Source organism: Ambystoma mexicanum, chromosome 8, assembly GCF_040938575.1.
Source record: "Ambystoma mexicanum isolate Mex_15411 chromosome 8, UKY_AmexF1_1, whole genome shotgun sequence".
In the NCBI taxonomy this organism is placed as follows: domain Eukaryota; kingdom Metazoa; phylum Chordata; class Amphibia; order Caudata; family Ambystomatidae; genus Ambystoma; species Ambystoma mexicanum.
The window spans coordinates 11988944-12004400 of NC_090929.1; the positions used below are offsets into that span (position 1 = coordinate 11988944).

Here is a 15457-nt window from a genome sequence, read left to right on the forward strand (position 1 = left end):
AGAATGCATTGTTATTGTTAGTGTGCCTTCATACCTGGGTCCTTCATTTGTATTGTCCAAATGTGATACGCGCCCTCACTAGGGTCAGCCCACAGCCTAGTCCCCCAACAAACATACACAAACACAATTAACATTATTTTTTAAAAAAAGGTACCTCTGATCTGCTTTCAAATGCTGCCCGGGCCACGTCTCACGTTGCACCGACCTAACCTCTTCGCACTTAGGCACCTCCAGACAGAAACCAGTAAGCTGACTGAGCTTCCTAGTTCCTGTCTGTGTGTTGCATGAACACAAAGCCGGAAAGTGATTCTCTGTGCCGCGGCCCCTGGAAGTGCTGCTTCTAGCGTGGCAGCACCGGCGCCAGGCCCTGCAACACCCAGTTCAGCACCCTGGCTGCTGACTTTGAGTCAGGCCAGCCAAGGTGAGGGACTGAGCCATGCAGGGCATCCTGGCCCTGAATTTGTTGCAGTGCGGCTGCCAGGCATCTCAGCATTATGGAATGAGACAGCGCAAGCCTTGCTGGGCACCCCAGCCGGGCCTGTGCTGTCCAATTACATAATTGATGATTGCAGCCCTCCTACCCTCCCTCCAAAAGATGGGGGGGGGGGGGAGGGGGAGACAAAAATGCATGCCACAGAAGTTGGGGGGACAAAACCCTCTGCCCCCCATAATTACGCCCATGCAGACAGCATTCGTGCCTTGATATGTATCCCTGTGAATTCCTTGAGCGACTCCCTGCCCGTGAATAAGTAGTCTACGTGGGTGTGTGTACCGTGCGGAGCACTATAGTGTGTGTATCCACTGGTATCGGCATGTACCTTCCTCCAGACCTCTTCCAGTTCCAGCTGGTCTAGAATCTTCTGTAGATCCCTGGTCGGCGGTGCTGGATTTCTGTGCTTGGTGTCCAATCTAGCCACCTGCGGGTTCAATGTGCAGTCTCCTGCCCAGGTTAATGATGCTTCCCTGTATGGGGCTAGCCCAGGTGCTGAAGAACTCTTTGGCATCATGATTATGGGCGTATGTGTATACCCCTTTGTTCTCCAACATTCCATGTACAATCGCCATTCTGCCCTCTGCATCCCTCTCTTGTCTGATCAGCTGGAAGGGTACTCCCGGGGCAATCTACATCAGTACTCCCCTGGAGTAATTCGAGTAAGTTGAGCTGTACATTTGCCCTCCCCATTTCTTGGCAATCTTTGTTTGCTTTTCGGGTGCCAGATGCGTTTCTTACAGCATCGCAATTTGAACTTTCGCCCTGTTCAGCCAGGCATAGACCCTTAGCCTCTTAACGTAGGCATTCGGTCCCCCGATGTTCAGGCAGCTATGATGGCTTTCTCCTGGCCCATTTGGTTACTACATCCCGCGGCCCGTCTGTTCCCATGGGCCTGTGCGCGTACCTATGTCTGGCAATGGGATTCCTGTTCCGTCCCTTGCCGATCTCCTCCATATGGGGTGGTTCTGACCCTTCCCTTCCATGTTGATTCTTGTCTGCGTGGATTCCTTGCGGGTCCACCACCTCGCTGTGCTTCCTTGGCTGCCCTCATTGGGGTAGGTCTCTGTAAGCCTGCCGCTTGCGCTTCATCTATGTCCATGTTGCTTGTTGCTTCCTTCTCCACTCTTGCTTTCTCTCAACCAAACACTAACTATAACTTTTAACAAAGGTCCAGCCACCTTCCCCCTGCTCGGGCACTGCCGCTTTCCTCGTGCCACCATCCTTTCCGTGGGTGCACTCACTGCAGCGGGATGCCTCAGAACTGGCATCTTGAGTTCCATTCCTCTGTGGGGTTCCTTCGTGGCAACTGCCGGTCTGCCCCAGGGGTTTGCGGGCTCCTGCTTATCAAACTGCTGGGTCATGTCTCTTTAATGTGGTTCATTAATCTTCATCGCGCTCTGTGCCTCATTGGGTGCATTTCAGTTGTTTTGCTCGTTCCCCGCTCTTGGTTGTCGGAGCCCTTGCTGATTCATCCACTCGTGAGCATTGGCTCTGGTCTCAAAAATGTGTGACCTGTCATTATGTAGCACCTTCAGTTTAGCAGGGTATAGTAGCATGAATCACACACCGGCAGGCCGCAGGCGCTAGTTAGTCGGCCAAAATTGTGCCCATTGCTTTTGCACTAGTGCTGTATAGTCCAGATAGATGGTTATTCTGGCAGCATTTCTCATAATCACCACACCCTCCCTTGAGTATGCCAAGATCTTCTGCCGATCCTTGAAGTTCATGGGTCTTGGGGGTGCCCCTGGACGGGTCTCCCGGTTGGAGCTCAGTGTGCCATCTCTACTGCGAAGCCCTGAGGTAAGTTCCCTGCCCCAACTTCTTGGAGCATTACGTTTTCTATGTAGTTCATGGGGTCTCTGCCTTCCTCCCCTTCTGGCAGTGTCACTATCCACACGTTGTTGCGTCGGGCTCTCCCTTCTGCATCTTCTGCTCTATGTTCTAGGGTACGAATGCGGTCCAGCGCCTACATCACTTGGGATTGGGTGCCGCAATGTTCGCTGTGTTGCTTGTTGCTTTCCAGCTGTTCCGCCGTGGTCGCCCTCTCCACCAGGTTCCTTGTATCTTGCCTGAGGAGCCCCATGTCTACGATCACAGCATCCAGTATGCACTCCAGCGATGCTTTTGGGGCCGCCATGGCTTCAAGTATAGGGCCCTCCTCCTGTCCTTTTCCCCACCTGTTTGGAGTTGGATGTGCTTGTGCCAGCCTCTGGTGTCTCGGGCCGAGGCTCCTCGTTCTTCCGGGCGAACACCTCAAAGCTGATTTGCCTTCTTTTGGCGCCTCTGTTTGTCTGACATGTCAGCGCCAGTGGCTCTTGTGCACTCGTGTCGGGGCCCCAGCTTCCTCCACGTGCGCCAGTCGCTGTCATTGTTGGCCGGAGTCTTGACTGTCTCATGCTCTGTTCACTGTTTCCGCCTCCTTCCCCCGGCCATTGCTGGGGGTTTGTGTTGGCTTATCCCTGGGGCCACCGTCTTTCTGCATTTTCCACCGGTCTGCTGTCTTCCTCCTGTTGGGCTGCAGATTTCCCCTTTGCCGTCTTTATCTATGCTGGAGGCTGCACGGTGTGCACCAGCGCCTCGCGCGGATGGTGTGCCTAGTTTCTGGACCAGCTCCGTTTGCATTAAGCAGTACAGTGATCTCATAGCTTATGATTGTCCTCTTGTGTCCATACTCATTTGAGTCAAGGCCCCCCCCCCCCCTCTCTTTGTGGCGGGTGATTACTATTTTCTGTACCAAGGTTGGGGTAGTAATGCTGCAGCGGTGCAATGTGCTGTGGTGCTTATTCAGGCGGGTGCACCCACTTGCAGCGTGCTTATGTATCATTCTGTGCGCTTTTTCTTGTGATTCGTCCCGGGGCTGGTGCTGCTGCTGATTTTAATTCTGAATGCGCCAGGGCTGCGCCTTACTCCATGTAGCTCCTAGCTGTCCCATTGTGCCCATATTAACTTGCTTTGGGAACCCTCTGTAAGGTGGTTGCTTACTTTGTTATAGGTGAATGGACTATGCTCTCCTGCATGCTGAGTGTTCTGTGTGCATGTCTATAACTCTTCCCCCTTTGACATGGCCTACTTCTCTGTGATGAGCGACTCTCCTCTGCCATGGTCTGCATTTCACCCACTCTTCATACCTTCTCTGTCACTGTCCTGCTGGTTGAGTGAGAGGCCCCACTGGTAGCAATCGGCTTGGTGCAGTGGCCTGCGGTCCCTGCACCCCCCCCCCACCTCGTGGAGGTCCAAGGCACCCCCTATCCTCCAGTATGACCTCTCGCTGTGTGGCAGCTCGGATTAGTGATGCAGCCATCTGTGGTGCAGTAGCTTGCGGCACCCGCCTGCCGCCGGTCTGTCTCCCTTCTCCGTGGGTGTTCACATCGGATTTGAGCAGTGCTCTCCTTGTGACAAGGATCTTGATGTTCCAATCATTTGACTGTGCCCTCCCTCGTGTATGCAGTTATATTTATGGATCAGACTTCCACTGTGCAGCCCCTAGCCCCGTGGTGGCCACTGACTGTACTTGGTCCCTTCTGCTGGTGCGTTCCATGGCCCGCTGCCCCGGCAGTGTCTCTTCACACTTCTTGACACACCCTGCTCCTGGGTGTAGGGGCAATCTTCTTTCGGGTCCGTGCTTGAGAGGTTGGGGGCGGCGCTGTCCAAGGTCTCTTCTGTGGACCCAGAGCTATGGGCACCGCCTCGCCCACTGTAGGGCATTCTCTGTGCCTTCCTCAAGTGTACTGCGAGTCCCCAGACTAGGGCAGCGGGCACCTCCCGTTATCTTCTCCACCTTAGACTGTCGACCACCACCATCGTCCCTAATGGCGATCAGCCTTCCTTGCCCAGTCATACTGCGTTCGTAGCTCCGCACCACCTTGGCTCTTCACACGTGGGGGGCCGGGTCGCCTCTGGCAACCCTGAGGTGATGCAGGGTCGCCAGGCCACCGACCGGGAGATCCTTCCCATCAGCAGAACCCCTCTCCTGCTCCGATGACATGCGCTTCAGCTCTGCCTGCCTCGTCGTTTCCACGGGGCCTGTCTGCCAGATCAGTGAGTTGCGTCCGCCATTTTGTGTGGTGGTGCTGCATTCACTCTGGTCTCCCTCCCGGCCTCAGCTAGGTCCGATTCTCTCCAGAATGTTGGCCAACTGACCCTCGGACACGTCTCCACTGCTTTTCTGTAGTGATCACTGCATTGTTCGCCCAGTTTGAAAGATCTGTATGTTGGATCATACGGGCGCTCCTGGGTTCCACTCCCTATCGCATGGCTGCCAAGCCACGCCCCCAAATATTTTATCTTTTAGGAAAAGGTTAATTACATTTCCATCTGGGAGTAAAATTAGGTGCAAGAGACCATTCTAGGGTTGTGATGAATGGGGCATGGTCAGAAATGGTGATGGGGCCATTTTCAGAATTCAGGAGGAGGTTAGAGGGACTGATGAATATTAATTTAGTCTAGAAAAGGATTGATGCAGAGGGGAAAAGAACGTGAAATCGTCGACTTCAGGATGACAATCGCCAAGCGTCTACTAATTTCAGGTTTTCTAATAAATTAAGGATGTTTTTGAGGGATTTGGAGTTAATAAAATGGGAAGAGGATTTATGATCAAGAGTAAAATCTACGATTTGATTAAAATCGCCACAAATAATTATCCAATCAATTTTCTGTAACATCTCAATTTGAGATTCGACTAAAAGAGGGGGTCAGGAGCTGTAGGGCCATAGATATTCACCACATTCATTGGTATGTTGTTAATAGCAGCCTCTGTAATGATCCATCGGCCTGGAGTCTTTCTTCATTACCTTAATGTAAAGGTTAAACATTTGTTAATTAAAAGTGAAACACCACCTTTTTTGCTTACAGCATTGGAAAGAGTATGACCCACCCACGAAGCTTTGATTTTCTTGTTCTCGTCATCCGAATCCAAATGTGTTTCTTGAAGACTAGCGAGATCAACCTTGAGTTTAGTGCGATGAGAGACAACTTTGCTGCGCTTGATGGGATCATTTAAACCTTTTACATTCCATGTGATGAGTTTAATAGTCGTACATCCAAGATGGGGTGTTTAAATGACTGCTATTGTAAATCGCATTGGAAACTACATTCAATGGCGCATTAGTCAAAATATTGCAAATGAGTTAGAAATGAATTATAGCGGGTAATTTGATAAACCAGTGGAAATACACGAGAGAAACCTTTAGGAGGGGGAGGTAACAAACATAAATAAGAATTATTGATATTTTTTTTTTTTGGGGGGATTTATAGAGCGCACTACAGCCCGCAGGCATCGAGGCGCTATGAGGAACGTAAGAAGGCTTGATTCAGCGTTACAAGAATGCGGCCCTGCAGGGTAATGCTTGGTACAATAGGTTACGTTGCATAATACGTTTGATGGTAATTCACAGAGATATACAGATGATAAAGAACCCGTTCAAACAAAGACCCTAGTTTTAATGGTTTTCCAGAAGACTGCATGTGAGTCAATCATCCTAATCTGGGCCGGGAGTGTGTTCCAGAAGGTGGCGGCCATAGTTTGGAAGCTGGAGCCACTCGGCCGCATTCTTCGGGTCAGAGGGTTGGTGATTCTGTTGGAATAGGTCATACTGGAGGGCGTGTGTCTGATAATCCGTTGTGATGGGGGGGGCGGGGCCCGTTGCGGCCCTCAAGGCGTTGTTCTGAGCTAGTTGGAGTTCAGCCAAATTCTTGCGGGAGCGCCCTACAAGGAGAGCATTACAGTAATCGAGCCTAGACCCAATGATTGCCCTGGCAATGGTGAGGCAATTCTGTTGGGAGAGGAAGGGTCTGGCTGCATTAAGGAGTTTGGAGTGGTAGGCTGAGAAGGAAGCGGTTGCATTACCCTGTCTGTCCATGGTCAGGTTAGGCTCTTGATGGACGCCCAATGTCTTGATGACTGGTGAGACAGCGATAGGGATGTTATCAACGGTGAAGGAGCAATATTGTTTGTCCAGTTTACCCAAGGTGGAGGGGGAACAAATTAGCCGAAGTTCGGTTTTCTCACTGTTGAGACAAAATCGGTTCTCTGCCATCCATGATTGGATTGTTCAGTAAATGGAGTTGAGGGTGTTCAAGTCCGAGAGGTAATAATCACCTGAGAGAGGGATGAGCACCTGAGTGTCATCAGCATAGCTGGTGTATGAGATGCTCGGGGTATATGACTAACCCTGCCCTCTCACCTGCCCATGCCGTTCCATGCACAGCACTAAATATGGAAGTGCAACCAAACTGCCCCTATGCACAGCACTAAATATGGAAGCATTCGTTTAACTAGATGTATATATGTACACTCCATGCAATGTAATGCTATGCCTCTTTTTCTTTTATTTTTTTTTCTTTGCTCATGTGTGCCTTATCCTGCAACTAAGTTTTTATGTAATCCTATCTTCCTGCCCTCTGTTGCGCCCTGTTACCTCTGGGTTTTCCATACCAAATAAACAAACATCTAGGATGTTAATGGGTGGCCTCATGAAGAGGTTGTAGAGAGTGGGAACCATGCAAGAACCCTGTGGGACCCCACATTTAATGAGTAGGGCCGGCACATGAGGATTCAGAGGAAACCTTCATCACACTTTTCCTGTAGGAATGAGGTTATCCATGCACAGGCCCTCGGGGTGAAGTTGGCTGCAGAAGAAAGATGATGGCAAAGGGTCTAGGCAGCAGAGGGGTCTAGGAGTAGGAGGAGCGCGGGTTTGCCTGCGTCTCTGAGGTCATCCATTTGTTTTTTTAGATCAAGCAGTGCTGTTGTTTTAATAGAGCAAGTTAATGTGGGAATGATGAGAATTAAGAATGAAGAGAAGGGTCCACATGAGGTAGTTGTAGATTAATAATATCATGGGAGTTGCAAGGGTACACAAGTGCGATCCAAGGAAAGAGTCAACTGATGATGTAATAAATAATTAAACTCTGTGATGAAAAAGAACACACACACAATATCTAGTCATTTTCATGCCAAGTAAAGATAACTAGGGAGAACGTTTAGTGTTTCATTATTCTTTAGATGGTGGGGGTCGGAAAGAAAGGGAGAGAAGCGTTCAAGTCCGTAATGCTGAGAGAGTAGGTTCTCTGGTTTTTATGGGTGATCTAGATTTGTCTCTGGAGCAAGTAGGGCTGTAAAATTGCTCTAAAGGTATTGACGATTCAGACCTGCTTCGTGGGGTGCTGAATTTGTTTTTGATCTTTTGAAGAGTGGTTGATTTGAGTGACGATCTAATGTAGAAGATTCCAAGGAGCCTGAGAATTCCATTGAGATAGGTTGAAGTGATAGAAGTAGGCTGTAAAGATCATTCGGGTCAGTGAATTCCCTTGTGGGGCCATTTGGACTTGTAATTCTCATTTTATCGGGCTCAAGAAGCCATATCTAATGCCAAGGTTTTTCAGAGGACTCGTATCCAGAAAGCTTTTGCTTTTGGCTTAAGTAGACTTTGAGAAATCAGGAGAGCGAAAATGTTTCTGGCCTTGGAATCTTGGAATAAGACTGGCTATTTATTTCTTGGCTGCAACTAGTTTGGCGCGCTTGTTGGTGCCTTAGGAAACACGCAATGAATGGTCTGGGCAAGTAATTCCTAGGGCTGTGGGGGGGGGGGGGAGATGGCCAGTTGATGACAAAATATATAGGGTCGCCTAATTCAAGTTTTTCTGGGATGCTATAAAATCTGACGCTTGTCTCTACGATTCCTATCTTCCAATTCAGTAACGTCGAGTTCCAGCTGGAGTATTTTCTGTTCCATATTTTCGAGGCCTTCTCTTCAACAAAAGCTATTCTTTCCTCAGCATCCCCCAATCTGCCAACTACTGTTTTCATATCAAGGTTGAATGCTTTCATTTCCTCTTGTATGTTAGAAGATCTGGCGTTGGTGTAGTAATTGAGGAGTGAATGCCACTAAGCTCCTCATGTTTTTCTTCCATACAAGTCTTGAGAATAGGATTATCATATTGAGGTTTAGCAGTGGCGGCCTTAGTAACTGTGTAGTGTCTCACAACTAGTAGTACATCATTTGTAGGCTGCGAAGAGTATGTGCAATATTATGTTTGGACACTGGGTGTTGGCACGGAGTAGGCCTTGGCTTACAATCTGAAGCCACGATGTAACATAGCGCATCCACGCCCACAAACGTGTGGAGGTGGCGAAGGAAAGAAGGGGGCTCAGCATCGTGTTTCCCAGTGACAACCTCGAAAATATGCCAGCCACTGCGCTCCCGCTTTTGGTTTGAGGTGGTATAATCTCTCTGAGCGAACGGGTGAGGTGCCCTCTCATCAGCTAATGACAATTAACCGCTGATGTGTGGAAGCATGACTGGCATTTCAACCGGCATTGCGAGGCTGTGTCGGCAAGCTGTGCTCATGGAACGGCAGCGTACCTCAAAAGCATCCAGCTGGAGAGGTTTTTTGTGGTATGCCAGTGCTGGTATGCAGCTTCTGTTCAGATGAGCGGTGCTTCAGCGGAGCACCAAGTAAAGCATCCAGCTGGAGAGGTGTTGTGGTATGCCAGTGCTGGTATGCAGCTTCTGTTCAGATGAGCGGTGCTTCAGCGGAGCACCAAGTAACCTAAATTCCTAGTTCAGATTCCGACGCAGGTGGAAGTAGGCAGTTGGTTTCCCTAGTGTTCCAGAGTTTTTTTTACAAAAGCAAGCAAGTAAATATGTCAATTTTTGTGATTTATAATTCACTGTCAGCTGGACCTCCTCATTCATGCCGTCATCTCAGTTGCCGCTTGGCCACGCCCGCACTGATTTCTTTTTGATCTTGTGACGATCCCTGCATCTTTCTTCAGGACTTTATCTGTCTCCCTCTTCATCCCCTTTACCTTGTTTGGGTGATGTAAAAAAAATAAAAATTGGTGTTTCTCTCATCTATTGCTGATGGGCATGTTGCTCTGCCTTGTACTTCTGTGTTATCTCCTTAATTCTTCTAAAAAGAGAAATTCTTTTGTGTTCTTTTCTCCATTTGTCCCATGGTAGTAATATATTAATTTGTTTATCCTTATCGCTTTCATTGGTGGACTCTACTTCTGAGGATACTGGTAGTGTTTGAGAAAGGTTTGGCAAACATTGCCTTGGATTCTATGCTAGAATATTTCTTTTGGAATGTGAAGATTCATCAATTTTTATGAATTTCAGTTGGTGAACTGACCCAAGATTCCATTGAGTATTTGATCATTTTTAAAGGTAGCTTTCAGGAGGTTGATTTCTTAAATTTCCTTTATCAGTTGACGATATAATGAAGACTGGAATATTAGAGGACTGTAATATTTGAAAATTCGCATTGGAATCTCATAGGAATGTAAACAACAATGAATTCAAGATTATATGATGATAAAAAGATTAGAATATCTGAAAGGGAATACAAATATAATAATTCCAGATTATTTGGGCACAAATTGATAATCATAGAAGTACCCTCTCTGAGAAGCCTTTGTGATGGAGGTATTAGGAAAATGAACCTGATGACTGCTGGGAATCATTTATTACATAAACAATAGTTTAAGAAATCGTAGAAGAACCCTCTGTGAAATATTTTTGGTATCATGAAAATGAAATGGATGGTTTCATAAATTTTGGTATGATTACAAGAACAGTATTAAGATAATTTTGATATGTCTCTAAGACATACAAATGCATTGTTTTTTTATACTTTATTTTTATGTTGGATTTTCTCAAATGATCTAAAAAGTTTCAGAATCTTTAAGTGCAAGAACCTATAATTAATTTGAAATGATAGCAAGTTTAGGAAGGTTTGGTGGTAGGTATCCTGTAAGAATGAGGGTGCAGCATAGATCTTAATGACTGACTCAAAAGTACCTTTTTGCCTAATTCCATCTGATAAGAATTTGTATCATTTGCGGGATGGGAGTAACGCGTACCCCTTGGGACTCCATGGGTGGTGGTGGCGGGCTGCGCCAGTAAGGGACTGAGTTTGTTTTCAGGGGGGTGTGGTGTCCAAGAATAAAGCAAACCTTCTAGTTATGTGCTTTCTTTCACTGCTACACAGACTGAGGTTGCTTTTGTGATGTTAAAGGCAGGATCTGGTTTTGGCATTCTCCTGCTGGCTGCACAAACTGTCTGATAGGGGTGGATATTTACATGGGGTGTGTGAGTGCACCTTTCATGAGGTCCGTTTCCTGTTCATGCACCAGAACAGGAGTTGCAAAGTTCACTTCTTTAGGCATTACATGTTACGTTTACAGCAAGGACTGTTTCAGGAATACTATCTTGGTTTCTGCAGGTTTGTTCTTTGTTCTTTTGATCTTTGTTGCTTTGGGTCTCTTTCAAGTGTAGGGTCTGGCACTTTGGGCACTTAACCTGCCTGCAGAGATCTGGAAAGTTTTGTCCGAGATGTCTGATTTCTTGAGTCTTGGCGAGTAAGAAATGGCGTGATGTTTGCAAGTTGGAGGGTTGAGGGGGCAGGTGACATTTTATGTGTGGCTAGTAACTTTCCAACTTGGATTTCTTTGTATCCCTAGTCTGGTTGTGGGGTCTCTGACTGCCCTTTTGCTTCTCCTCAGAGCTGGACTGTGATTTGGCTCGCCATGTTTTCGGCCAGCACCTAGCCAGAGACCTCCTGGTGCCAGCGGTGAGAGACTTTGTCCAGCAAGCTGAGCCGGTGAAGCCGCTGGTGCTGTCCTTCCACGGTTGGAGCGGAACTGGTAAAACCTTTGTCAGCACATTGCTTCTTCGGCACCTGTTCCAGACTGGTAGCCGCAGCCCCTACGTGCACCATTTCTCTCCAACCCTGCACTTCCCTCACGCAGAGCGTGTCCAGCAGTACAAGGTGAGCAATACAGGTGCATCCAGGAGTGTGACGAGGACAGGCACGGGGGTGGCAAAGCATGGGGAGTGCACATGTGTGAGGATACCACAGTGTATGGGACACCAGCTTCAGTGAGCCATGTGGATGGTTGGAAGAGGTTGGGCTACAGAGGAGCATGTAGGTTATCTTCCCAAATTATAGATGGAACTCTCAGGTCCTGTCTCGCCGCTGTATGTGGTCGCCAAGCGCTTTAGGTTTTGAGGAGAAACCTGTATCCCCACATCTTCTGTATATATGAATTAGAACTCTTCCCCGCTAGCTCCCCCCGCGCCCACCCCAGATATGAGTAATTGTTCCCCTTTCAGTCCCCTGCTTTTGCCTCTTCCTGATGTTTGTGGGTCTCTAGGATTCAACCTTAGTTTTTTTTTTTTTTTTTTTTTTTTTTTTTGGACTGGCCCACAAGGTAAGTGGGTCAAACATTCCACTAGTCCACCAACAAAGTAGGGAAAGAATACTGGTATTGCAGTGATTTAAAAAAAAAATAATAATAATTTAGTTCTGTGTGTGCTTTTATTCTGAAAAACAAGCAATGGTTACTTACCAGCTGGCTTCAGCTTTTCCCTCTGTGCTCGAAGTCTAGTAATTAATACGTTTGAAACCATATGGATGGAGTCAGGGGAGACCAAGCGAGCCAGACAAGCATGGAAACGTCATTTTATGAAATGCCAATTTATCAACTGTCACCAACCATAAATATTATACAAATGATCCCTTGATTTAGACACATTAAAGAGATCCCTTTTTGTATTTGCAAACTTCCACTCTACACACGGATAGACCTCTTCGGTGTATTCACAATGCACACAATATGCGTCACTTTCGTGATCCCAATTTGTGCAAATAGAAATTACCTTTTGTCAATCTTCTGTTAATGGACTGACCATTTCAGCAACCTTCCAGTTGACTTAATCCCTAATGCTTCAGAGTTTGCAAAGTCTCAGTTCCAGTAAAGTGCAAGTTTACTACTACCAGATGTCATCTCTGGATGTCCCCATTATGAGACGCCCAACTATTCCCAGTTTTCATAATCCCAATGAACTGTGTGAGAACCTAGAAAACTACACTGAAAATGGCAAATCTGCCCCGCATATCCTGTAGTGCGAGCTGAAGAAATGAGTGCAGCTCGTACTGAATATGCATGTATCTACACCGCATAGACCTAGGTGGTCAAAAGGCTGAAGACTAGACCTAGTGAACCATGGCTGCCAACCCGCCTCCGAGTCTGGCAGACAAGACACCTCATGTGCTCACAACTGAGCTGTGGGCACTCTTGACGAATTGCAGACATTCATCCCCCCCCCCACTAGCCCCACCCCCTGAGGCTAGTGGGTGTGCCCGCTCTGCAAGACGCTCCCTACTGGTTTGATGCAAGTGGGACTTCAATGGAAGAGACTCCATCCCCCGCTTTTAGGACAAGGACTCCCGTCCTCTGAGGCACTCCCTAGACCATCCACCACAGCTGCTTAAATGGGACTACCTCTGTTAGAATACATAATGTGGCGTCTTTACCATTGTCTGTGGGCAAATCTCATTGTAAAGGAAGATGTCTTTAAATGTGGCGAGTATTAGAGCAGGAGAGGAAGAGCCTTGCGTGCAGGGGAAGCCCCTTCACATCATTATACCTTGTGGCGGTGGAGCAAAGTCAAGCCGCGGTGCCTGCGACTTTCAACAAGGCAGAGCACGCCAGTATGAGACGCCGGAGGCCTGGCATATGCAGATGCAGATGCAAAGAAAGCATCATGAAGGAACAAACTATCTGGCGAGTGCAGAGTGGTGGGCAGGAAGCCCAAACAACGACGCACAGACCACCAGTATGGGGAGCGTGGATAGCTTCTGACGTGACAATGCAAGGGCAGAGCACTAACCTGCGGAGGAACCGGGAACGGGAAACCAAAAAGTGAGAAGAATGCAAAAGTACACCTGAATGAGAGCTGCGCTCCGCCATTGGTCCCCAACGGAGATATAGATACCAGGGGAACAAGAAGTGGGAGGCCGGTCCAGTCATAAGGATGATAAAGTAACGTTAAGACTTGGCCATTGGAGTTATAAAGGTTCCCTGTGTTAATATCCCTGAAAAAATATTGCCATACAAGAATGGCGCCATATTTTTGCGGCAATATTAACCCATTACACCTGCGGGTAAAAGCCTCGCAACACCCATATTATTTGAAAGGGACTGAGGGACACCCCTGCTCCCATTTCCCCCAAAATTAGCCCCACTAATATCTACTATGGCTGTTCCTGACGAATATATATATATATATATATATATATTAGTGGAGATAATATTACCTGATACCATTATAAAGAAGTAATGAATGACCCAAGTAGGGAAGAAGGTTAGTATGAGAAGAGCAACTCGTCCCAGCCCTCAGGACGAGACCTCACGGGAGAAACATGTTAAGTATAGAAGTGACGGGGCTTGGTCAGGAGCCGTTCGATGCAGATGTGTGAGAGCAAACTCCCGGCCACGCAGCTGCTATCCTTTGATATATTCTGCTGAAATTGTGGGGGAGCCGATTGAGGTGGCCCCCTGATAGTAGAGTGGGATCATTGGCGAGTTTGAAAATCGAAGAAAGCCGACATCCCATGGAGCTGACGCCAAGCTTCTTGTTTGAGGGATCGAAGACGTCGTTCCCACCCTCCTGCTGAATGATATGAGGAAGTCGGACCGCACTGAGGAGTATAGATCGAGCGGTGGCGCTGATGGAGCCAGCGATGCGTTCTAGCCAGGATCGCACAGAAACCGCATATGGGAGACCGGGCTAAATGTAAGCCTCTTCCTCTCCTGAGCAGTCGGTTAGTGAGGGTGTCGGGAGAGAGGATTGGAGAGTCCCATTAGTGACGGGGTCCTATGAGCGGGTAGATCCGGCTGGGAGCCTGCCTGGAGTGGTAGTCCCCAGAGGTGGTGAGAGGTGGAGACCAGATCGCATCACAGAAGAAAGATCCAATATATGGCACTTTTAATTACCAGGATCTCTGAGCACTAGGAAGGTTGTGCCCCGGTGGTAAAAGCCTCAAAAGTATTACATGGTGCCTAACCAAGGAGGAGGGTTTGGAATGGCATAGCTTGGCCTATGGAGCGGTGTGCAGAGAAGTGGAATAGACCTCAGTGAGGCGCTAGGGTCCCCAGGAAGATTGTGAATGGGCAGATTGCTATCCCTGTTTTGGTGGTGACATCCTGACCTGTGCTCAATGGTAAAATCAAACCCTTGGAGGCAGATTGACCATTTTAGTAGTTTTGGGTTTTCCCCTTTCATTTGCATCAACCATCTCAAGGGTTGGTGGTCAGTCTGAATGGTGAAAGTAGAACCATACAAGTATGGCCTAAACTTCTTCAGAGACCACACAATGGCAAAACATTCTCTCAATAGTTGCCCACCTTGTCTCAGGATCCTTCAGCTTTCTGCTGATGAAGCAAATGGGGTGCTCCCTACCTTTCTCATCCAGTTGACAAAGGAATGCACCTATACCTGTATTGGAAGCATCTGTTTGCACAATGAAGGGTTGGTGGTGTCACGATGCCCGCTCCCGGGGAGCCGGCTCGGGCCCTGCGTCCCCGAAAGCGGACATCAAGTCCCTGGGGAAGGTCCCAGCAACCCCTTATAGGGGCCCTTTGGACAGCGTCCTGGCGCCTATGGCGCCAGGCTCATAGAAAACGTCAGTCCTGGCGCCATAGGCGCCAGGCTCATTATGAAAGTGTTTTGGTGCACTTACCTGATGCAGACCATGCTGCAGAACCCCGGCCTCCTTGAGGCCTGAAAGGAACTACTTTACCTGTGGGACTCATTTACCACCCGGGCGTGGTCGGGGAAGGATACATACCTAATTGGAGGAAGGACACATTCTAGGAACTTCTTCCAAGGCTATTTAAACCACACCCGATCAGCCACACGTGCTTCGCGTTGTTCTGCATCTAGCAGCTGGACGCTCACCGTGTCTGCTCCTGCATCTTGACTTCTGCCACACCTGCCAGCATCCTGGATCACCTGCAAAGGAGGAGAAGAAGAGAACAGAAGAAGGAAAAGTCCTTCCCTGCTAAATCTGCATCCCAGAGACATTTCGCCGACAATCCTGAAAAGGAAGACATTTATTTTTAAAAGCACATTGCATCGATCGCTGCAGCGCCGCATTCTACTCACCTTTACAGGG

At 48.1% G+C, this 15457-nt stretch overlaps 1 protein-coding gene across 2 annotated transcripts in view; it reads left to right on the forward strand.

Moving 5' to 3' along the window:
- TOR2A (torsin family 2 member A) overlaps positions 1 to 15457 on the forward strand; it is a 183378-nt gene that overhangs the window by 27395 nt on the left and 140526 nt on the right. Inside the window, exon 2 of one of the 2 annotated variants that reach the window (XM_069609132.1) lies at positions 11001 to 11266. The exons of the other annotated variant lie outside the window; for it this stretch is intronic. Within the exon in view, the coding sequence (XP_069465233.1) occupies positions 11001 to 11266 (266 nt within the window). The remainder of the gene's footprint in view (positions 1 to 11000; positions 11267 to 15457) is intronic. 2 annotated transcript variants of the gene reach the window in all.